This window comes from Chelonia mydas, chromosome 2, assembly GCF_015237465.2.
Source record: "Chelonia mydas isolate rCheMyd1 chromosome 2, rCheMyd1.pri.v2, whole genome shotgun sequence".
Lineage (NCBI taxonomy): Eukaryota > Metazoa > Chordata > Testudines > Cheloniidae > Chelonia > Chelonia mydas.
The window spans coordinates 261975353-261998587 of NC_057850.1; the positions used below are offsets into that span (position 1 = coordinate 261975353).

The window sequence follows — 23235 nt, forward strand, 5'->3', positions numbered from 1 at the left end:
AACTCTGTGAACTCTTTCCCTGTGGATAATTGGTGGCAGAAACCCCCAGCTACTGTGCGTCTCCACTGGGGGTGAGCGTGAGACACTAGAGAGAGACACTCTTATACCAGGGCTTGAGCAACCTGTAAAAGTTAGGTTGGCAGAGCTCTGCTGGTCAGGGAGTGAGAAAGCCAGATCCCTGACCGACAGCTGTCCCGACGGACGAGGGCATCGGTCGGCGTTGCTGACTTCGTTCAGGGAAGTGGTGTTACCGCTGTGCTGATGGAAACGCTTCTGTGGGTGTACGCGGTGTCCAGACTAGGGGTCCTGCTGGCACAGGCTCTGCGGTGTAGACAGAGCCTGGGGCCCTCTCAGTCCCTTGGCCGAGGCAGACCAGGAGTGTTCTGCAGGGCTGTATCCTAGCTAGTGTTAAAGGGCCCTGGGCGCTACCTCGTGAGGCTGTCCCAGCCTTCTCCATCCCGCTAGTCCTGCTCCGTTTGGCTCTGGGCTGTCCCGCAGAGCACTGGGCACACAGCGAGAGATGGGCTGTGCTGGGCCGAGCTCACAGACTAACAGACGGGGGGACAGGCCCAGAGAAAGGAAGCGACTTGGCCAAGGACCCCATGGGGGATCAGTAGCAGGGTTGGGAGTGGAACCGGAATCCCCTGAGTTCCAGCCCAGTGCCCTGCCCATTTGCCCATGCTGCCTCTTGTTCCAGCGTCTCCCTGCTCCTGCTGCACCAGAGGTCATAAAATCATAGAATATCAGGGTTGGAAGGGACCTCAGGAGGTCATCTAGTCCAACCCCCTGCTCAAAGCAGGACCAATCCCCAACTAAATCAACCCAGCCAGGGCTTTGTCAAGCCTGACCTTAAAAACCTCTAAGGATGGAGATTCCACCACCTCCCTAGGTAACCCAGTCCAGTGCTTCACCACCTCCTAGTGAAAAAGTTTTTCCTAACATCCAACCTAAACCTCCCCCACTGCAACTTGAGACCATTACTCCTCGTTCTGTCATCTGCTACCACTGAGAATAGTCTAGAACCATCCTCTTTGGAACCACCTCTCAGGTAGTTGAAAGCAGCTATCCAATCCCCCCTCATTCTTCTCTTCCGCAGACTAAACAATCCTAGTTCCCATAGCCTCTCCTCATAAGTCATGTGTTCCAGTCCCCTCATCATTTTTGTTGCCCTCCGCTGGACGCTTTCCAATTTTTCCACATCCTTCTTGTAGTGTGGGGCCCAAAACTGGACACAGTACTCCAGATGAGGCCTCACCAATGTCGAATAGAGGGGAACAATTACGTCCCTCGATCTGCTGGCAATGCCCCTACTTATACATCCCAAAATGCCATTGGCCTTCTTGGCAACAAGGGCACACTGTTGACTTATATCCAACTTCTCGTCCACTGTCACCCCTAGGTCCTTTTCTGCAGAACTGCTGCCGAGCCATTTGGTCCCTAGTCTGTAGCGGTGCATTGGGTTCTTCCGTCCTAAGTGTAGGACTCTGCACTTGTCCTTGTTGAACCTCATCAGATTTCTTTTGGTCCAGTCCTCTAATTTGTCTCGGTCCCTCTGTATCCTATCCCTCCCCTCCAGCGTATCTACCTCTCCTCCCAGCTAAGTGTCATCTGCAAACTTGCTGAGGGTGCAATCCACACCATCCTCCAGATCATTTATGAAAATATTGAACAAAACCGGCCCGAGGACCCACCCTTGGGGCACTCCTCTTGATACCGGCTGCCAACTGGACATGGAGCCATTGATCACTACCCGTTGAACCCGACAATCTAGCCAGCTTTCTATCCACCTTATAGTCCATTCATCCAGCCCGTATTTCTTTAACTTGCTGGCAAGAATACTGTGGGAGACTGTGTCAAAAGCTTTGCTAAAGTCAAGGAACAACACGTCCACTACTTTCCCCTCATCCACAGAGCCAGTTATCTCGTCATTGAAGGCAATTAGATTAGTCAGGCATGACTTGGCCTTGGTGAATCCATGCTGACTGTTCCTGATCACTTTCCTCTCCTCTAAGTGTTTCAGAATTGATTCCTTGAGGACCTGCTCCATGATTTTTCCAGGGAGTGACATGAGGCTGACTGGCCTGTAGTTCCCCGGATCCTCCTCCTTCCCTTTTTAAAAGATGGGCACTCCATTAGCCTTTTTCCAGTCTTCCAGGACTTCGCCTGATCGCCATGAGTTTTCAAAGATCATGGCCAATGGCTCTGCAATCACATCCACCAACTCCTTTTGCACTCTCGGATGCAGCGCATCCGGCTCCATGGACTTGTGCTCGTCCAGCTTTTCTAAATAGTCCCAAACCCCTTCTTTCTCCACAGAGGGCTGGTCACCTCCTCCCCATGCTGTGCTGCCCAGTGCAGGAGTCTGGGAGCTGACCTTGTTCGTGAAGACAGAGGCAAAAAAAGCATTGAGTACATTAGCTTTTTCCACATCCTCTGTCACTAGGTTGCCTCCCTCATTCAGTAAGGGGCCCACACTTTCCTTGACTTTCTTCTTGTTGCTAACATACGTGAAGAAACCCTTCTTGTTACTCTTAACATCTCTTGCTAGCTGCACCTCCAGGTGTGATTTGGCCTTCCTAATTTCACTCCTGCATCCCCGAGCAATATTTTTATACTCTTCCCTGGTCGTTTGTCCAATCTTCCACTTCTTGTAAGTTTCTTTTTTGTGTTTAAGATCAGCAAGGATTTCACTGTTAAGCCAAGCTGGTCGCCTGCCATATTTACTATTCTTTCTACACATCGGGATGGTTTGTCCCTGTAACATCACTAAGCATTCTTTAAAATACAGCCAGCTCTCCTGGACCCCTTTCCCCCTCATGTTATTCTCCCAGGGGATCCTGCCCATCAGTTCCCTGAGGGAGTCAAAGTCTGCTTTTCCAAAGTCCAGGGTCCGTATTCAGGCCAAAGCGGGGGTCAGAGCCTGGAGAGAGGGAGGCTATCGGGGGGCCTTGGGCCGGGGCTCTGAGCAGAGGCCCAGCACTTGGCCTCGGGGGAGGCAGGAGCATATTTCAGAGAGGGTTAACAGCGGAGCGAGGCGCCCGCACCTCGCTGCCTTCCCCGGAGTCTGCATTTTTATGCTGATTGGAAGCCTGTGCTGTGTGCGCTGCTGAAATTGAATGTCAGGCTTTTGATTTTGTTGCTGGTCTCTAATGAAATTTGACATTTAATGGTGAGTGCAGCGGCAGCGTGTGTGTGTGTGAGCGGAGCTTGATTAGCGCGCTCTAATTGACAGTAATTAGGCAGCTCCCTGATTGTTTCTAATTCTGCTATTAATTGTAAGGAACAGTATGATTGAGGATAAATTTGGTGCGTTGCTACCGGGGATACGGCTTCTGCAGCTCTGTATCGGCAGCCTCTGAAGCCTATCCTGCTTGGGCTCCTAAGAGGGGCAGCCCAGTCATCGCCTCTGGAGGAGGAGTCCTGTGCTGGGCCTGGGGATGGCTGCCAGCCGCAGCAGAGCACCTGAGTAGGGCCTAGGTGGGGACTCCCAGCAGGTGTGCGCTCCCCAGCCACCACACCTCCCTCCGGGGACAGGGCCCGACTCGTGGAGCAGGGTGGGGCATCCCACAGCCTGCCTGGGGAGTGGGGGGCAGCTGGGAGCTGGGACATCTCTGATGGGTGGGGGCAGACGGGGGTGTTCGGGGCGTCTCTGTGGGGCAGGGTGGGGTGTCGGGCTGTCTCTGTGGAAGGGAGTCAGGCGGGGATGTTCTGGGCATCTCTCAGGGGCAGGGTAGGGTATCTGGGGCTGTCTCTGGTGGATGGGAGCAGACGGGGATATTTGAGGTGTCTCTGTGGGACAGGGTGGGGTGTCTGGGGCATCTCTGTGGGACAAGAGTGGGCAGGGATGTTTGGGATGTCTCTGTGGGACAGGGTGAGATGTCCGGGACTGTCTCTGTGGGGCAGAGTGGGGCAACTGGGGCATCTCTGTGGGACAGGAGCAGGCAGAGATGTTCAAGGCATCTCTGTGTGGCAGTGTGGGGTGACCAAGGCTGTCTCGGGGACAGGAGTGGGCAGGGATGTTCAGGGCATCTCTGTGGAACAGGAGCAGGTGGGGATGTTCGGGGCATCTCTGTGGGACAGGAGCAGGCAGGGATGTTCAGGGCGTCTCTGTGGGGCAGGGTGGGGTGTCTTGGGCTGCCTCTGTGGGAGGGAGTCAGGCGGGTCTGAGCATGGTGGTGCTGAAGTCTCTAAATGTCGCCGTTTCTCTCTCTCTCCATAGCTAACGGCACCTCAGATGCTCTCAGTTCCAGCCCAAATATGTCCAATGCTGCGAGCCCAAAGCTGGAGCCGCCTCCATCCCCTCATGCAAACAGGAAGAAACACCGCAGGAAAAAGAGCACAGGGACAGCCCGCCCTGATGGCCCCAGCACAGCAGCAGAAGGTAGGAAGTGTCTGTCATTCTGCTGGGGCAGCCGCAACCAGCCAGTTGTACCTGGGGGAGCTCCGGTCCCCTACGGTACATTGGTGGCGCAGATCCTGAGCTCTCCACCCTTTGATGGAAATGAACTTCCAGCCCAGCTTGTCTGCCCTCACTTTCTCCCCTGCAGCGGGGAGCAGGGACCATGCTCCCGTGCCAGCTGCTGCTCTGGGTATGTATTTGTTTGTTTCTGACACCAGCGGTGGACCTGGGAGGGCCCATAGGAGAGGCTGCCAGACACCTGCCAGTGTAAGATCCTATTTTCATTTGCTTATAAATGTGCTCAACTGTAGCGATTGGAACTTCTCATCCTGAGTGCGAGCTCCCTCCTTCCCCTGCCATTGCTGGTGCCCCCTGTCTCTCCCGTGCTCGGCGGTGGCATGCAGGAGGTTAGTCTCTTGGGGGGTGCCGTTCTTTGACCCGTTGTTGCTGGCGTGGTGGGCAGGTGCTGGGTCCTGCTTGGTGGCCTGCAGTGTACAGGAGATGGTCTGGTAGAGCCTTCTGGCCTTAACTCTGGGACTCTGTCTGGCTGCCTCGGGCCAAGCTTTCTGAGAAAGTTTCAGGAACATGAGAGTTAAAAAGCTCTGACATCCATTGCGCTGAGAAGCTCCAGCATCTCCAGGCTTTGGAATCGGCCTTGACATTTGCCAGGGGAAACTCTGGCCCAAGGGGTTGCCCTGGGGCCAGAAAGGAGCCTTTTGCTGTTCTAGTGAAAATCTGCCCTGACTGCTAAGTTCTCTGTCATCTCCATCTGTAGCAACCAGGCCTGAGCAGGGCTGAGGAATGTAGGGATGGCCAGACTAGATCAGACCGGAGGTCCAGCTAGCCCAGTGCCCGGTGGCAGTGGCAGCATCAGGTATAAGTGTCCCACAGTAGTAGATGGGGATAAGTTTTCCCCCATGCGAGCTCTCAGCCTGATCTCTCGTAGTTACAGGAATCTCTGAGCCTTGAAGCATGAGCTGTAATATCCCTTTCAAAATCGTTAGCGTTCGTTATGACAACTCTGGAAATTCTGGATATCCATATAAACATCCAGCACCTCTTTGAATCTGGCTAGGTTCTTGGCCTCAACAGCTGCCTGGGACAGGGAGTTCCACAGTCTAAGAGCATTGTGTGGAAAAGTATTTCCACAGTTTTGAACTTCTCACGTAATTGCATGGAGTGTCCCCTTGTTCCTGTGCTAGGGACAGGGCGAAGAGAAGTTCCCGATCTCCCTTGTTTAGACCAGTTTTTATTTTATAGACCTTTATCATGTCCCTCTTTCTCATCTCCTCTGTACCGTAACAATCCCAGTTATTTCAATCTCTCTTCATAGTTGATTGAGGGCCTGGAAAAACTCTATCTCCTCTCCCTTCTCTGAGCCCCCGGTAGTTCTGCAAACCCTTTCTGAGATGGGGTGAGTGCTGGTGTGGCACATGGGATGCGGATGCTGCTGCACCATTGGTTTATGTCAATCTAGCCATCTAATCTAACCCTAACCCCTCTTCTTATGCCTCCAAACTTCTTGGTAACTTGTCTGATCACAGCAGAGGCCTCCACTCCACTGAGCTGTCTGCAGTGAGGCCAGGTCCCATTCCTGGGTTGAGAGTTAATTCAGAACTCGTCCGGTGCACAAGTAGTTACAATGTTCCCCTCCAATGTGCATTTCTCTGCATTTATCGGCATTAAAGTTCATTTGCCAGTGAAGTGTCAGGTACCAAACTGCATTTGTCACTGCCCCTCCCGGCTACCAGAGGCCACGTGGTGCCAGGCGCTGGCACTGAGTGTAGCGGGCCCCCTGTCCTGTGTGCTCAGTCCTCATCCTGCTGGTGCCCAGGCTGCAGGCACCTGGAGGAGGGGGAGCAGCTGCCTGCTGCTGCAGTGCAGGGGCTGGGACACCGAGGGCAGGATAAGGCTGTGGGAGCAGGAGCATAGGGGGATGGGCTGGCCAGGGAGGGACATGCTGGGGGAGACAGGACAGAAAGGACTGTAACCACTAGCCACACTCCCATCACCAGCCAGGAGTTGAACCCAGGATTTCTGAGTCTCCCAGCATTCCTCTGTTGTCAACAATAGCTGCAAAACTCGCTGGCATGCGTCTAATCCTCCTGCAGCGCTGTTCCCATAGAGGATAACAGCTTTCTACTGCTGCCAGTTACCCAGTTTAGTGCAGTGGCAGAGGTCTGTGCTGTGGATCTAAAGGTCTTAACCCTATCGTGACCCGTGAGGGGTCACTATTGTTCCACGTGGTGGAATTTTTGTTTTCTCTGTGTGCTTTTTTTAAAACTTACTTTACTAATGTAATTTCCTATGTTAAAAAGAGGATAAGGATGTGAAGCAAAGCACTGAAAAGTTGGGTTAATTCTATTAGTCTCTCTGGATCTCACCCCTTGGCTGGGGAAGACAGGGCCATTAATTAGGGCTCAGGGAGGGCCCTGAGCTGCAGTGTTCTCTGTGTAGGACAAAGCCTTTTCCTGCCCCAGGCTGTTTGTGCGGTTGGGGCTGCTCCTAAGGAGAAGCACTGTTTGCTCCCAGGGCTGCAATGCAGTCCAGCCGTAGCCAGCCAGGAGGCCTGTAGCTGAGGGTTGTAGGCCCTGTTCTGCTCAGTCTGAGGCAGCTTCTGTAGCATGGCTGGGAAATGTCTCAGTCACACCTATACTCAACAGAAGTCTCCTGAGCCAAGTCGTGTGTTCCTTCTGGGAGAGCCCAGCTCAGCCCTCCTCTGGGCTGGGACTGGCAGAAGCCTCCTCCCATGCTCAGAGATCCTCGGGAGAATGGAAGTTACTCCCCTGCACGCCTCCAGGCCCCCTTCCGCACTACTGAGTGCTGGTCTCAGCACTGCGTGCGGCGGCCCCAGCCAGTGAGCTCACAGCCGGACAGTCACACGCAGGAGGGGCCACGCTGGGAATCCTGGCAGTGGGGGTAATTTGGCATTTGATGTCTCCAAGGCATTGCATAGGCACTGTCTAGTCCAGTGGCCAGCACCTGGTGCTGCAGCAATAGGTGGAAGAACCCGCAGTTGCCCCCCACGTTAGGTCCCTCCTCCTCTCTCGTAGTCAGAGGTCAATGTAAGCCCTGATGCAGGCGCTGTCATAGCCTCCCAGAATCGCTGCTGTTAGCCATCGCGCTGGCTACGCTGGCTCTCCACCTCAGTGCCAGGCCCATCTTGAACCGTGACCATGGGGAAGTTTTTCCACTGGGGAAGAAGAATGCTTCAGCTCAACACGGGGGAAGTGAGAGAGCCCCTGGGTGCGAGGGCTGGGCCTTCAGGGACAGAAATGCCTTGCTCAGCAAGGAGCCAGTGTCCTGTCCTGGAGCCATGCTGCCAGAGGGACTGAGGCTGGCTCTCGCCCGCGCCAAAGAGCAGGGAGGGCTTGCCAGGAGCTGAGAGGGGAGCGTCCCCCCAAAGCTGTGTTTTGCCAGCTCTGTGTTCTCCAAGGCAGCCTGGATCAGCAGCAGCAGCCCAGACCGCACTAGTGCCTGCCCGCACGGGTGCTGCTTGTTGTCAGACAGGCCCAGGCATGAGGCTTCCGACAGGGCTGCCCGGCTGCCGCCGTGGTTTGCAGGGCAAAGCAGGGCGCTCAGTGTGCCCATGGCTGTGCCTGCAGCAGGTCACTTACGTCAGGGGAAATAATGTTCCCGCGTAGATGGCTGGAGTCCACTTCCCAGAACTGAGACAACCCTCCCCCCGCTGGGCAGTGGCAGACGTCCATGACTGCTGTCCTAAAGTCAGGGCTGCTACCCCATCCTGCCCCTCTCCCTGCCCGGCGGCGTGTGCACGTGCTCTGCAGCCCGCTGTCCCTGGCGCGGCCCCTGCCCAGCGTGCTGGCCCCATGTGCTGATGCCAGCTTCTCAGGTTAGCATCCTGGGAAAGTTGGGGAGGTCTGGGATAAATTGCCATCAGTTTATCTCATTTAGGAGGTAATCAGAGCTGGGGACGTGCGGAGCAATTGAATCTTAGTTGTTCTGAAGTATCATAAATCAAACGAGCTGTTGCTTTTTTACATGGTCGCATGTTAAAGAGAGCGGCGTGTCAAGCTGCTAGGGAGCATCAACAAACTATGGCAACGGTGCCATCGGGCTGCTAGGGTGCGGCACCAAACGAGCGAGTGCAGCAGGAGCTTCGGGAAGCCGGGGCGCTCCGGACTTGCCGCACACCTGCCATGCTGGCCAGGGAGAGAGCATCCCCGGACTGGGGAGAGCAGTGTCGGGCTGCGAGGGGCCAACACTGAACTCCGTGGGATGAAGCAGGCCAGGAACTGCCAGCTCAGAGCCCTGCCCAGCAGCCCCAGCCTGTCGCCCGAGGCTCCCCCAGCTGCTCCAGGCCTTTGGCTTGGCTCTCAGCAGCCAGGAGGAGCCCTGACGAGCATGCGAGGGATGTGCTGGCAGCAGGCGCCTTTGCGACACTCCCTAGCCCAGCATCCCCATGGCTGCCAGAGCTCCAGGGATAATGAACTTCTCATGTGCTTAAAGAGTGATGCAGGGTGCATGGCGAGAAGCTGACAGCCCCTTAATGTGCTTCTCAGCGGCGGCAAAACGACGCGCTTTTGTCTTTGTTTTGTAGTTTGAAAACCCGGGGGAAATTGATGGCCAGTAAAGAGCTGTGGTGGGCGCCGGGCGTGATTAATGCGGACTGTCAGGGGCTGTCGGGAGCGCCCATCTCGCTGACTGGAAACACTTCTCTGAGCTGCATTTACCAGCTTGCCGGGGATTACGGCTGCTAGCGCTCAGCTCCTGCCTGCCCCACGCAGACACCGTCACCCGCACGCTCCCCTTCCCCGGAGCCTCTTCGTTCGGCCCTAACGCGGCCCTCCCGTGCGCTCCTCCTCCCATGGCAGGCGGCCGGCCCCAGCCCCCGGGTGGCACTCCTGCTGGCCACCCCCAACGTCTGCCCCCTCAACCTCGTACGCACGCCTCGCCCCACTCCCCCCCCGTGTGCGCCTTGGGACAGCCCCCTGCTCGATACGTGACCCACCCCTGTGCCTCTTGGTACAACCCCCCCTTCTCTGTATGTACCCCCGGCCCACTGCTGTGTGCTCTTGGTACAACTCCCCTTGCTCCATATGTGCCCCAGCCCCCCGTCCCTGTGCACCCCTTGGTACAACCCCCCCTGCTCCGTGTGTGCCCCACCCCCCAACACTTTGTGCCCCTTGGTACAACCCCCCGTGCCCTATACGTGCCCCACCCTGCACCGCTGTGTGCCCCTTGGTACAACCCCCCCTGCTCTGTGTGTGCCCCACTCGCCACCGCTGTGTGGCCCTTGGTACGGCCCCCCTTGCCGCCAGAACAACTCCCCACACCCCTGCATGCACCTCTGCACTGTATGTCCCCATATATGCCCCCCACTGTCTGCTTCCCCTTATGACCCCCTCATCCCTGTGCATGTCCCCCACCCCCTCACTGGGTGCCCCTCCCTCTGACCCCACCATCCCCGTGCACACCCCACGGCCCCCCGCTGTGTGCCCCTCGGCACGACCCCCCTGCGCGCCCACCCTCATCGGGCACCTCCCTAGAGGCAGGGGCTGACTGGGCCCTTGGGGGTCTGGCTGGGGGCTATGCTAGCCGGCAGGTGAGGGCACTGTTGGTCCTGCGGGAAGCGCAGGGGAGTCTCCGTGGCCAGGCCTGCTGCTGTGGTTCTCCCAGAGGCTTGTCTCGGCGGAGGGGCCTGCTCCCGTTGTACTAATACAGGTTAGAATATTGGGTTTAATGAGCTGCAAAATGAGGCGGCAGCGAGCTGACATTTACGAATGGCGCCTGCATCCTTCTCTTCCCCGACGCCTGCTAATTTGTTGATATCCCAAACACCTCATCACGATACAGGGACACGCTGGCAGCTTGCAAACAGGCACCCCGCGGCCGCCTGCCAGCCCCAGCCACCGGGCCTGCCGCTGGGCCTGGGGCAAGAAGCGGGCTGCAGCTCGGCCTCAGCTGGGCAAGAGTGAAACTGTCTGAGCAGGGGCTGCTCCTCCTGCAGCCAGCCATGACCCCGGCAGCACGAGCCCTGGCATCGCACTTCCTCTCCTTCCCGCTGCACCATTAGGACCTTGCCCCTTCCCCCATGGCAAGGCAGCTTGCATGACAGGGTGAATTCAGGGAAGGTCCTGAAGGAGGAGGGGAGGAGTGAGGCACTGGGGGTGTTGGCCGGGGGCGGGCGGGGGCAGGGGCATCTCAGGAGTGGATTCTGCTCCAAGAGGCGGCACTTAATTCTGGGTGTGAATCTCCAGTTCCTTGTTCTGCCGGAGGCTCTGCTCCCTTGCTAGGTGTGTTGCTTTGGGTGATGCCACCCGCGCCCCCAGGGGCCCTATGCCCAGCGAGCTGTGGGGGATGCTGTCACGGAGTCCCCGGGTGATGCTCTGGAACTATTCCACACGAAGCCAGTCAGGACTCTGGGGGAGCCTCCTCTCTCTGAGCAGCCTGTCTCCAGGGCAAGAAGCTCACACAGCTTCCACCTTCCTGGGTTTGACCTCGGAGCCTTCAGCCTCCTCTGCCCCTCTCTGCGCTTCCCCCAGCAAGTCCACACAGGCGGGGCTCCTGGGGAAGCCAGAGGGCCCTGCCCCCCAACTCCGCAGTCAGACGGGACTCTCAGCCAGCCAGGAAAACAGAAGGTTTATTAGACGACAGGAACATGGTCTAACACAGAGCTTGTAGGTACAGAGAACAGGACCCCTCAGTCAGGTCCGTCTTGGGGGCAGGGAGGCCAGAGCCCAGGTCTGGGCCTCCCTCCATTTCCCCAGCCAGCTCCAAACTGAAACTTTCCAGCCCCTCCTCTCGCCTTTGTGTCTTTCCGGGGCCAGGAGGCCACCTGATCTCTTTGTACTCCAACGCCTTCAGTTGGCACCTTGCAGAGGAGGGGCCCAGGCCATCAGTTGCCAGGAGACAGGGTGTCGGCCATTCTCTGTGCAGACACCATCACACTGGCCCTCTAGGGCTCTGCAACAATCAGACCCCCTGATCCGCCCACCTAGATACTTAAGAAATGCATAGGGGAAACTGAGGCACTCACACAGTATTCAGAGAGAACATTAAGAACAGTCCCACTTCGTCACAGATGCCACCCCACACCCCCAGGGGCCCTATGCCCAGGATGCTGTGGGTGATGCCACCCCACACCCCCAGGGGCCCTATGCCCAGCATGCTGTGGGGAGGGCCAGCATGCTCTGTGGGTTACCACCCTGCATGCCAAGGGGTGGTTGTGTCCTGCATGCTGGGAGTGCAGCCCCCGCAGTCCAGAAGAGAGGGTGCTCAGCACTCCCTTGCACCTGTGTGCACTGGCCCCTGCGCAGTGCCCGCTGCTCCAGGGGAGGGGCACTGTGTTCTCACGCCCACAGCTGCTGCAGCATAGCTTGCCCTGGCAAGTGCCAGGGAGCCCCCTGCTTTACTCTGTGTCTGGGCATGCCCAGGTGGAGGGAGAGCTCTCCGGGGTTGTGCTCTCGCACCTCGGAGGGCAAGGCTCTGGGATCAGTGCAGTCAGGCAGGCCCAAGCAGCCTGGAGGCGTGGCAGCTCCCCATTGGGAACCAGCCCAATCCCGCTTCTTCTGTCACCCCCAGCCAGAGCTGGCCCTTCCTTCCTGTGCCCCCTCGGAGGGCCAGGAGTCCCAAGAGCTTCGTCAAGCACCAGCAGCTCCTGATGCTACCAGATGAGCCAGATCCGTCCTCCCGCTGCCTCCTCTCCCAAGCCCCAGGGTGGTCGGGGAGCTGGGCTCTCCCAGCAAGGGCAGGGCACTCTGCGCTGCCTGACTGCCCCCCTCCCTGGCAGAAGGGAGCTGACTTCCCGGTCCTCCTGCAGGCTCCCTCGGGGGCGGCTGGGTCCCTCTACCCCCGTGCTGACTACTTGGTGTTGTGGGGCACTTCCCTTCCCCAGGGCTGGCTCCAGGGGGGCTGCGGGGCTTACCCCAGGGAGCTGTGCTTGACTCGATGGCATGCGTGTTAATTGCGGGTGCCGTGCGCGCCCATCCCATGCCCTGGCTAATTTCACTCTCAGCTGGAGGACTTGTTGCTGGGCAGCACTGGGGATGGGGTCAGGGGGTTAACGCACATTAACAACGGCAGGTCTCGCCACGCTCTGCTCGGCAGCTCTGCACAGCGCTCAGTCTTCAAAACCTCATCAAAACCTCATCAAGAGGCAGAGAATTGCCTTGTTCATTTCCACTGCCCACTAATTCTAATGGAGCTGGCGTAATACACTCCCACTAGTCCTGCTCTCAGGCTGTCCCAGCCTGTGTGCGGGGCTAGTCCCTGGGATAGCCTCTGCCCCAGCCAGCTGGGGAGTCCCCCCGCCCCACCCCCATCCAGCTAGGAGAGCCCCTTCCCCTAGGGCTCGCTGCCTGACTCCTGATCCAGATGAGATATGGTGGGTCAGGATTGAGGGGCACCAGCAGAGCTGGGGTGGGAGCCCAGGGCGGGGAGAACAGGGGGGCTGTGGGTCAGGATTGGGGGCACCGGCAGCGCAGAGCCCAGGGCGGGGAGAACAGGGGGGCAGTGGGTCAGGTATTGAGTCACTAGCAGTGCGGAGCCCAGGGTGGGAAGAACAGGGGGGCTGTGGGTCAGGATTGGGGGCACTGGCAGCATGCAGCCCAGGGCGGGGATAGCAGCAGGGCTGTGGGTCAATCTTGGGGGCAATGGCAGCGTGCAGCCCAGATTGGGGATAGCAGGGGGGCTGTGGGTCAGGCTTCAGGGCACTGGCAGCGTGGAGCCCAGGGTGGGGAGAACAGATTGCAGGACGCTGTCAGTAGGATGGTGAAGCGGTGGCGGAGCCGGGGAGACATAGGCACCTCACCCGTACTCTGGCTCTTGCCAGTGCTCTTCCTCCCCCAGTTTTCTCCTCCCAGGATCAGCCCCTGGCTCAAAGGAGGGACCTGCTGTCTAGCTCCTGACGAAGTAGCCGAAGGGCCATCGGGTGTGGGCCAGGCTCCTACATCCTGGCAGCTCCCATGTCAGGACCCTGTGCTGGGGGCAAGGTCGCCTGGGCCCAGGGGTGTGGCCATGCCAGTGTGCCCTAGGGTGCCAGGCCTTGGTCCGTGTCCCTCAGTCACCGCCCACAGGAGGCCCAGCTGCCGAAGGATTCTCCCAGCACTCCCTGCCCCAGCAGCGGAGGGTGCTGTCTGGGCTCAGGGGACCTTCTCCACCTCCGCCTGGCTGGGGAGGCAGGGTCTTGCTGCGCCGGGCTGGCCCTGTTCTTTCCTCTGCTCCTTGATTGTGGGAGCTGTGTGCCCCACGCTGATCTGGGCAGGCCCCTCAGCTGTGCCCGCTGTGCTATGATCCCCTCCCGAAGCTCATCCCTCGTGGCTGCTGGGAGCCGCTTCCTGTCCCAGGAGCCTCCCCAGCAAGGATGTCTCCCACCTGGGGGCAGGGAGCGCGGCTTCGAGAGGAGCACCGTCCCCATGGGGTCAGCACATGGGCCTTCCCCTGGGAGGGAGCAGACCTGGAGCAGGGGGCCCTGGCAGTGAGCTGGCACCAAGCAGGGCAGTAACTGTTCTCCCAGCTGAGCGGAGTGGGGGTGTTCCCAGCCCCAGGAGCCTGAGCGCTGGCCTGGAGCCCAACACCTACATTCTCCTCCTGGATTCGAGTCTCATGCCTGCCCTGCCAGGCTGCTGGGAGGGGTCAGGCAGGAACCCGGATCCGGAGGGAAAGGCTCATGGCCATGCTCCGAGGTGTAGCAATAGCCCCTCTGGGGGAACAGCATGCGAGGCGGGAGAGGGTTCCCCACAAGGAGCCCCGAACAGGAAGCCCTGGGCTAGGGCGGTCAGGCAGGCGGCACCTAGGCCTTGCCTACACACATGAGTGCTAGCACTCTGATTTACACCCCTGGTGTAGCTACCCCAGCGCAAAGGGCTCAGAGCAGGGGGAGCTGGGCCGTGTGAGGGACAGGAGTAAACTGTCTGGCTGTGACACCCCTGTGCGGGTGTAGCTACCCCAGTGCGAAGGGCTCGGAGCAGGGGGAGCTGGGCCGTGTGAGGGACAGGGGTAAGCTGTCCGGGTGTGACACCCCTGTGTGGGTGTAACTACCCCAGCACGAAGGGCTCGGAGTAGGGGGAGCTGGGCCATGTGAGGGACAGGGTAAGCTGTCCGGGTGTTTCACCCCTGTGTAGGTGTAGCTACCCCAGTTTGAAGGGCTCCGAGCAGGGAGACTCAGCCGTGTGAGGGACAGGGGTAAGCTGTCCGGCTGTGACACCCCTGTGTGGGTGTAGCTACCCCAGCGCGAAGGGCTCTGCCATGTGCGGGACGGGGGTAAGCTGTCCAGGTCTGAGGCCCCTCTATCCCAGTTTCACTGGAGCCACACTTGGCCTTGGCCAGGTCTAACTCTACCAGTAGAAAGTCACATCCTGACTGACTGAAGAAATCGGTATGGAGCCAGCCCCAGGCTGGCACGCTGGTCAGGCCTCATCTCTGCTGCGGCTTTTGCAATGGTGCAGCTTACCAGATGGACAAGCTCCTCCACCCAGTGGGCCCCAGGGCAGGAGCAGCTGGGATGGTGGCCCGTCAGTACCCAGAAGCAGCCTTCCCGCCCTTGCCGAGACCAGCCCAGTCCTGTTGTCCTGCCCCTGGAGAGGCGCAGAGCCCTGGGTGCTGTTTACCCTCCCTCTCACTGCGGTGGCTCCGCAATGCTGAACTGGTGCTGATTGGTCCCATAGGCAGTTTCTGAGCTAAGTGGGAGCCCCGTGGATGGAGAGAGCTGTGCTCCCCCGAGCCGTGGCTGAGGGCTACTTGGCAGACGTTGGCAGGCTGAAGCTGGTTGCTGCTTTGCGGGTCTCTGCCTTGGATGTGTGTAGAACTGCTGTGGTGGGGACCTGCCGTTGCTGCTGGCGCCCTGGCCGGACCCCTCCTCTCCCGGGGCTGTGAGGAGGGGTTGTGAGCCTCACCCGGGACCGAGCTACCAGTCACCCAGCAATGCAGAAGTTGAGTGGGAGTGGCAGTCGGCCCCCCTCTTTCGCTAGGGAGTATCCTGCACAGCTGAAGTGTCTCGGGGTGTCCGTCCCGTTTGCCCCTTTGGGAGAGCCTGCTCTGGCCTGCCGCTCACAGGGCCGAGGGCAGAGAGCAGAGCGAAGGCCACGGGCCCCCATCGCTTCCAGACCCGGGGCTAGCAGAACCCTGGCGCACTCCAGGCCCAGCCCCTCAACCACCCTGCTGGCTCTGGAGCTGCGCAGTTGGCTCCCTGCTTTTAATAGAGAACTGGGAAGGCACATTATGGAGATGAGGGTGTTATTTGCATAACGCTAATTAGGTAATTACAAATCATTTTGCTATGAGCTGAAGCGTGTGCTGTGACATACCGTTTATTAGTCATTCCATGCCGGCCCTGCATAGTTCAGTCCCTGGCTGCACTAACTGCTCAGGTTGGGCGATAAACGGTAAACGCTGGCGTCTGGGTGCAGAGATGGGACGTGGACCCCGTGTGAGTTCAGGGTGTGAGCATCCCCACCCCCGGGAGCCCCTGTGCCTGGGGGCCCTGAGAAGAAACCCCCACCCCTCCACACCAAGGAGTCCCTCAGCAGGGCCCCCCTTCCCCACCCCTCCACACACCCACCAAGGAGACCTTGAGCAGAGCCCCCTTTCTCCCGCATCCACCCCTCCACCCACCAAGGAGTCCCTGAGTACATAAGAACGGCCAGACGGGGTCAGACCAAAGGCCCATCTAGCCCAGTGTCCCGTCTTCCGACAGCAGCCAGGGCCAGGTGTCCCAGAGGGAATGAACAGAACAGGGAATCATCCAGTGATCCATCCCGTCGCCCATTCCCAGCTTCTGGCAGAGTTGCCCCCCTTGCCCGTGGCACGCTCTGGGGAGCCCCTTACCGCTCCCTCTCTCCCCCGCCCCCCGGCAGCCCCCTTGGGTCAGCACTGGGGCCCCCGGCTGAGTCGCAGGGATGGGCAGATCTGGATGCCGATCTCCTCAGAGAACATGGGCGCTACCTCCCACCCACCCCTAGCCACGTCTCCCACAGGCCCAGCCCAGCCGCAAGCCCTCCCAGGGCCAGGGTGGCCCCCGCTGGCCCCGCCCCCAGCCCCCCTCCCCAAAGGCTCCTGAGCATGGGCTCCTGGGCATTCTTGCGGGGGTGAGGCTACGGCACCCAGCTCAGAGCATGGGCTGGGCTCGGGGGGTCCCCACAGGCGCCGTCCTGGGTCTCTGAGCCCCTCCAGCCATGGCCCCGCCCTGTGGGCCTTCCACGGCCTGGTCCAGCCACAGAGACGGGGCTGGGAAGAGCTTCGACAAATATTAGTGACGCAGTGATGGGCGTGGGCGTGACCCAGCCGCACTGGAGGGGGCGGACGAAGGGGAATGGCTTGGAGTGGTGGGGGCTGTGTTCTGGCCAGGCTGGGGGAGGCAGCACCTGCCCGAGGGCTGGTGGGGGCTGGCTCAAAGTGAGCTTGGGCTGTGGCCTTGGTGGGGGCTGGGCCATACACAGGGACAGCCTCGGCCACCTGTGGACATGGCAGCCCCCATCTGCTGTGCCGGCGCAGTGACCCCATCACCCCCCTGTGCCGGCGCAGTGACCCCATGTGATGAAGTGGGACTGTTCTTAATGTTTCCTCTGAATCGTGTGGGGGTGCCTCAGTTTCCCCTAGGCAGTTCTTAAGTATCTAGGGGGTGGGATAAGGGTGTATGACCATTGCAGAGCCCTAGAGGGCAGGTGCGTGCAGGGGTCTGGACACAGAGAATGGCCGACACCCTGTTTCCTGGCTACTGATGGCCTGGGCCCTTCCCCCCTGCAAGGTGAGAGCTAAAGGGTTGGAGAACAAAGGAATCAGGTGCCCTCCCGGCCCGGGAAAGGGACAAAGCCCAGAGGAGGAGGGGCTGGAGAGAGTTTCAGTTTGGGACTGGCTGGGACATGGAGTGAAATGCAGACGTGGTTGTCTGGCTCACTGCCCCCAAAATGGGCCCAGCGGAGGGGTCCTGTTCTCTGCACCTGCAAGCTCTGTGTTAGACCATGTCCCTGTCGTCTAATAAACCTTCTGTTTTACTGGCTGGCTGAGAGTCCCGTCTGACGGCGGAGTTGGGGGGCAGGACCCTCTGGCTTCCCCAGGAGCCCCACCTGAGCGGACTCGCTGGGGGAAGCGCACGGAGGGGCAGAGGATGCTGAATGCTCCGAGGTCAGACCCAGGAAGGTGGAAGCCGTGTGAGCTGTGTGTCCTGCAGATAGTCTGCTCACAGAAAGGAAACTGCCCCAGAGTCCTGACTGGCTTCATGGGGAGCAGTTCCAGAGCATCGCCCAGGGGCTCCGTGACACCTCATCACCCCCCCGTGCCAGCGCAGTGACCCCTCCCTTCTGTTCCAGAACAAGATGAGTCGTTCGAGTTCATCATCGTGTCGCTGACGGGCCAGACCTGGCTTTTTGAGGCCTCAACGTCAGAGGAGCGGGAGCTGTGGGTCCAGGCCATCGAGAGCCAGATCTTGGCCAGCCTCCAGGGCTGCGAGAGCAGCAAGAACAAGGTGAGGGACCCCCTCCCTGCCCAGGCTGGCAGTTGTCCCACTGTGCCCCACCCTGCCCTGCTTGGGCAGACAACTGCCCCACCACGGTCCCTCCTCTCCTAGCCCTCCCCCCCCGGCCCTGTCAGCTCCTGCTCCACTCGCCCTACACAGGCCAGGCCCCCTTACACACTGGTGCCTGCCCCCGTGCACCCCAACCTCACCCTGCCTGGGTTGGCTCCTGCCCCACCTGGGTCAATGCTAGCCCCATTGCATCCCCACCCCGGTAAGCGCGTGCCCCATGGTGGTCCTGCCTAGGCCACTTCCTGTGTACCCTCCACACCATCCAGGCTGGTGTCTGCCCCTCTTCCCCAACCCTGCCAGAGCTGGCATCACTCACCCGGGCACTCTCCTGCCCCCCATGCCCTGCCTTGGCTGGAGACAGCTTCCCAGACCCCAGTGCTGTCTGCCCATCTGGTGCCCATCAGAGCGTGGCCCTGGCAGCTGCTCGGTGGGCTGGTCATGAGGACAGTGATGAGAGGAGACAGGCCCAGGGGGACAGCCAACCTCTAATGAGTCGGGGGGATTTTCTTTCCTGTTCCAGGCTCGGCTGGGCAGCCAGAGCGATGCACTGGCCCTGCAGACGGTCCGCACTGCACGTGGGAACAGCTTCTGCGTGGACTGCGACGCGCCCAGTGAGTGACGCTGCCTGAGGATGGGGCCCTCCCGCCCTGCCCATGGAAGGGGGCGGGTCTGTGCTCCACAGGACCCATGCGCTCCACCCAAGGGAAAGGGGGTCTGAGCCCCACAGGGCCCTCCCGCTCTGCCCCAGTGGCCTCACTTTCCCATGGGATATTACTGCCCAAGGGAGGCGAAAAATGTAGGTCCCTGGATCCCTGTGGGGCTGGTGACTCTGCAGCTTTGGGAGGGGACATGTGGGTCGTGGTAGGGCTGGTGCCCCGTGGGTGGAGGATGGGCTTGTGGGTCCCTGGGGTATGCGCTAATCCGCCGCCCTTCCCCGTGCTCTTCTTCCATCCTCCAGACCCTGACTGGGCGAGTCTGAACCTGGGCTCCCTCATGTGCATCGAGTGCTCCGGGATCCACCGTAACCTGGGCACCCACCTGTCCCGGGTGCGCTCCCTGGACCTGGACGACTGGCCTGGCGAGCTCATCATGGTCATGACAGCCATTGGCAACGCGCTGGCCAACGCGGTATGGGAAGGGGCAGTGGAGGGCTACCAGAAGCCGGGCCCCGAGAACACCAGGTGAGGGGCTGCAGTGGGGAGCCCCGGGTCAGGGGTGGGCCGTGAGCAGAGGGGGGCTGTGGGAGGCAGCCCCGGGGGTCTGCAGCTGGGAAGCCCTGTTGGCCCCAGGGGGTGGGTGTCCCCCTTGGGGGCAGGTGAGTCCGGCTGGCAGGTGCTGTGGCTGCCCCCGTGCCGGCTGGCTGCGGAGCGGAAGGGGTTAATGGCGACAGCTTGCCGGCGCCTGCCTGTGGGTCTCAGGGGTGCGTCCCTTTCAGGCCTTGTCTGTCCCTATCGGAGCGTCTCTCCTGTCACTCATCCCGCCACCCAGACAAGAGCCCATTCTGCGCCTTATCAGCGGCTGGCGCGGGTCAGGGGGCAGCGGCAGTGAGCATGCTCCGCGCGGGGTATTGATTGCCGCCTGCCAGATGCAGATGGATAGAATGGGAGCAGATAGTGGGGCGCGCGGCGCGCATCGATCGGCCGGCCCGGCAGCCCCCGGCGGCCCAGCCGGCGGCTCAGCCTTTGTCTGCACCAGGCGCGACGGCAGGCGCGATAACGCCGCCCCCTGTGGCACTGGGCAGCTGCGCGCCGTAGCTAACCTTTCCCTGCCGCTGGCCGAGGCCCAGCGCGCCGTGGAGACGCTCCGGGGGACTGCGCGGCAGGCGGGGCCTGAGAACCGCAGGGTGCATGTACAGAGACAGGGCATGAGTGCCGAGCGGGGGGGACACGGGGCACGAGAGCTGGGGGCGCGTGGGGCACGAGAGCTAGGAGGAGGGTGCACAGGGCATGAGTGCCAGGGTGGGGGGGACACGGGGCACGAGAGCTAGGAGGAGGGTGCACAGGGCATGAGTGCCAGGGTGGGGGGGACACGGGGCACGAGAGCTAGGAGGAGGGTGCACAGGGCATGAGTGCCAGGGTGGGGGGGCACGAGAGCCAGGAAGGTTCACGTGGGGCACGAGTTCTGGGGAGTGTATGTGAAGAGCAGGGGGTTGCACGTGGTGCACAAGCGCGGGGGGTGAAGGGCATGAGGGACAGAGGTCTGCACGTGGGGCACGAGGGGTGCTGCGCAGTAAGGGGCACCGGTGCCATGGGATGGGTCCGGGGCTTGAATGCCAGGAGGGGTGCACTTGCATGCGGCACGAGTGCTGGAGGTGCATTCGGGGCACGAGTGCCAGGGTGGTGTGGGGCACAAGCCGCCCCTGCCACGTGGTGCCCCGTGACACTGGTGCCCCCGGGGTGGGGTCCCTCCCTGCAGGGAGGAGAAGGAGCGCTGGATCCGGGCCAAGTATGAGCAGAAGCTGTTCCTGGCTACCCTGCCGCACTCGGACGTGCCCCTGGGGCAGCAGCTGCTGCGGGCCGTGGTGGAGGACGACGTGCGCCTGGTGGTGACGCTGCTGGCCCATGGCACCAAGGAGGAGGTGAACGAGACCTACGGGGACGGGGATGGGCGCACGGCGCTGCACCTCTCCAGCGCCATGGCCAACGTGGTCTTCACGCAGCTGCTCATATGGGTGAGGAGAAACCCTTCGCTGACCCCGGTCCCCCGGCTCCTGACCCCCGCCCCTCGCTGAGCCCCGGTCCCCTGACTCCTGTCCCCCGACTCCTGTCCCCATGCCCCTCGCTGAGCCCCGTTCCCGACCCCCGCCCCTCGCTGAGCCCCGTTCCCGACTCCTGACCCTCCCACCCATCACTAAGCCCCAGTTCCTCAGCTCCTGACCCCCGCCCTGCGCTGAGCCCCAGTCCTTTGACTCCTGACCCCTGCCCCTCGATGAGCCCGGTTCCCGACTCCTGTCCCCCGTCCCTCACTGAGCCTGGTTCCCAGCTCCTGACCCTCCCACCCCTCACTAATCCCCAGTTCCTCAGCTCCTGACCCCCGCCCCTCGCTGAGCCCAGTTCCTCAGCTCCTGACCCCCGCCCCTCGCTGAGCCCAGTTCCTCAGCTCCTGACCCTCCCACCCATCACTAATCCCCAGTTCCTCAGCTCCTGACCCCCGCCCCTCGCTGAGCCCAGTTCCTCAGCTCCTGACCCCCGCCCCTCGCTGAGCCCCAGTCCCCTGACTCCTGACCCCCGCCCCTCGCTGAGCCCAGTTCCTCAGCTCCTGACCCCCGCCCCTCGCTGAGCCCCGTTCCCGACTCCTGACCTCCGCCCCTCGCTGAGCCCCGTTCCCGACTCCTGACCTCCGCCCCTCGCTGAGCCCAGTTCCCGACTCCTGTCCCCCGACCCTCACTGAGCCCGGTTCCCAGCTCCTGACCCTCCCACCCATCACTAATCCCCAGTTCCTCAGCTCCTGACCCCCGCCCCTCGCTGAGCCCAGTTCCTCAGCTCCTGACCCCCGCCCCTCGCTGAGCCCCAGTCCTGTGACTCCTGACCCCCGCCCCTCGCTGAGCCCAGTTCCCAACTCCTGACCCCCGCCCCTCGCTGAGCCCGGTTCCCGACTCCTGACCCCCGCCCCTCGCTGAGCCCCGTTCCCGACTCCTGACCTCCGCCCCTCGCTGAGCCCCGTTCCCGACTCCTGACCCCCGCCCCTCGCTGAGCCCGGTTCCCGACTCCTGTCCCTCGACCCTCACTGAGCCCGGTCCCCCGGCTCCTGTCCCCCTGCCCCTCGCTGACCACGGTCCCCCAGCTCCTCACACCCAGCCCCTCACTGACCCCGGTCCCCCGGCTCCTGTCCCCCACCCCTCGCTGACCCCCAGCTCCTGCCCCCCACCCTCGCTGACCCCAGTTCCTGGCTCCTGTCCCCCAGCCCCTCACTGACCCCCCAGCTCCCCCTTTCTGCCTTCTCCCATTGTTGATCTCCTGCACCAGCCCCTTTCCAAGTCCCACAACTCCCACCATTTCCGGAAACCCCAGGTGGGGCCCCCCTTCCTGGCCTGCCCCCACTGGCATTGCGTGGCTGTCCCGCTGGCAGCCGCCCGGTGCTGCCTGGCACTGACCTGGCTGCCCCTGGTGTGTTCTCTCCCTGTGCAGTATGGGGTGGACGTGAAGAGCCGGGACGCCCGTGGCCTGACGCCCCTGGCCTACGCCCGGCGAGCTGGCAGCCAGGAGTGCATCGACATCCTCCTGCAGCATGGATGCCCTAGCGACAGCTCCGTGAGCACACTGACCCCCAGCCTGCCCCCCCGCAACGCCAACAACTCCTGCTCGGCGTCCCCGGCTGAGCTGGGCCCCAGCCCCAGCGTCCTCTAGCCACCCTGCTGGGCCGGCCTCCCACTCGGAGCCCCAAGACGGTGCGGGGCTCCCGGCCCCACCAGATGCTGCTGCTGATGAGGGGACCCGCTCTCCCTGCCTTGCCGGGGATCTCACAGGAGCAAAACCGCACTGGGGCTGGCACGGTGCACCCTGTGGCCGACGACACCAGCTGACTAGCTCCACGTGCAAAGGTGTCCTCGCAGGAGAAGGGGCTCCCCTGCCTTGCACCCCACCCTGTATGGGGAGGCAGTTCCTGTGCACCCTCCCTGCCCCCCACCTGCTACAGAGAGACAGTCCCTGTCTGCCCCCCTCCACCTGGCACAGAGAGACACTCCTGTGTGCCCCCCCCCACCTGGTACAGAGAGACATTCCCTGTGTGCACCCCTCCACCTGGGACAGAGAGACAGTCCTGTGTGCCCTCCCCCCACCTGGCACAGAGAGACATTTCCTGTGTGCACCCCTCCACCTGGCACAGAGAGACATTTCCTGTGTGCCCCCCCCCCACCTGGTACAGAGAGACAGTCCCTGTTTGCCCCCCTCCACCTGGCACAGAGAGACATTTCCTGTGTGCCCCCCTCCACCTGGCACAGAGAGAGAGTCCTGTGTGCCCCCCCCCACCTGGTACAGAGAGACAGTCCCTGTTTGCCCCCCTCCATCTGGCACAGAGAGACATTTCCTGTGTGCCCCCCTCCATCTGGCACAGAGAGACAGTCCTGTGTGCCCCCCCCACCTGGTATAGAGAGACATTCCCTGTGTGCACCCCTCCACCTGGCACAGAGAGACAGTCCCTGTCTGCCCCCCTCCACCTGGCCCAGAGAGACAGTCCTGTGTGCCCCCCTCCACCTGGCACAGAGAGACATTTCCTGTGTGCCCCCCCCACCTGGTACAGAGAGACATTCCCTGTTTGCCCCCTCCACCTGGCACAGAGAGACATTTCCTGTGTGCCCCCCTCCACCTGGCACAGAGAGACAGTCCTCTGTGCCCCCCTCCACCTGGCACAGAGA

At 61.3% G+C, this 23235-nt stretch overlaps 1 protein-coding gene across 4 annotated transcripts in view; it reads left to right on the forward strand.

The window, feature by feature from the left end:
- AGAP3 (ArfGAP with GTPase domain, ankyrin repeat and PH domain 3) overlaps positions 1-22964 on the forward strand; it is a 238193-nt gene extending 215229 nt beyond the window's left edge. Inside the window, exons 13-19 of one of the 4 annotated variants that reach the window (XM_043541881.1) lie at positions 4220-4381; positions 4705-4806; positions 17668-17822; positions 18403-18493; positions 18841-19063; positions 20298-20553; positions 22010-22964. In XM_043541881.1, coding sequence (XP_043397816.1) covers positions 4220-4381; positions 4705-4806; positions 17668-17822; positions 18403-18493; positions 18841-19063; positions 20298-20553; positions 22010-22228 — 1208 coding nt within the window. In that variant the 3' untranslated portion in view covers positions 22229-22964. The remainder of the gene's footprint in view (positions 1-4219; positions 4382-4704; positions 4807-17667; positions 17823-18402; positions 18494-18840; positions 19064-20297; positions 20554-22009) is intronic. The other 3 variants (XM_037891515.2, XM_037891514.2, XM_037891512.2) reach the window with 3 other exon arrangements.
- Positions 22965-23235: the final 271 nt, after the last annotated feature.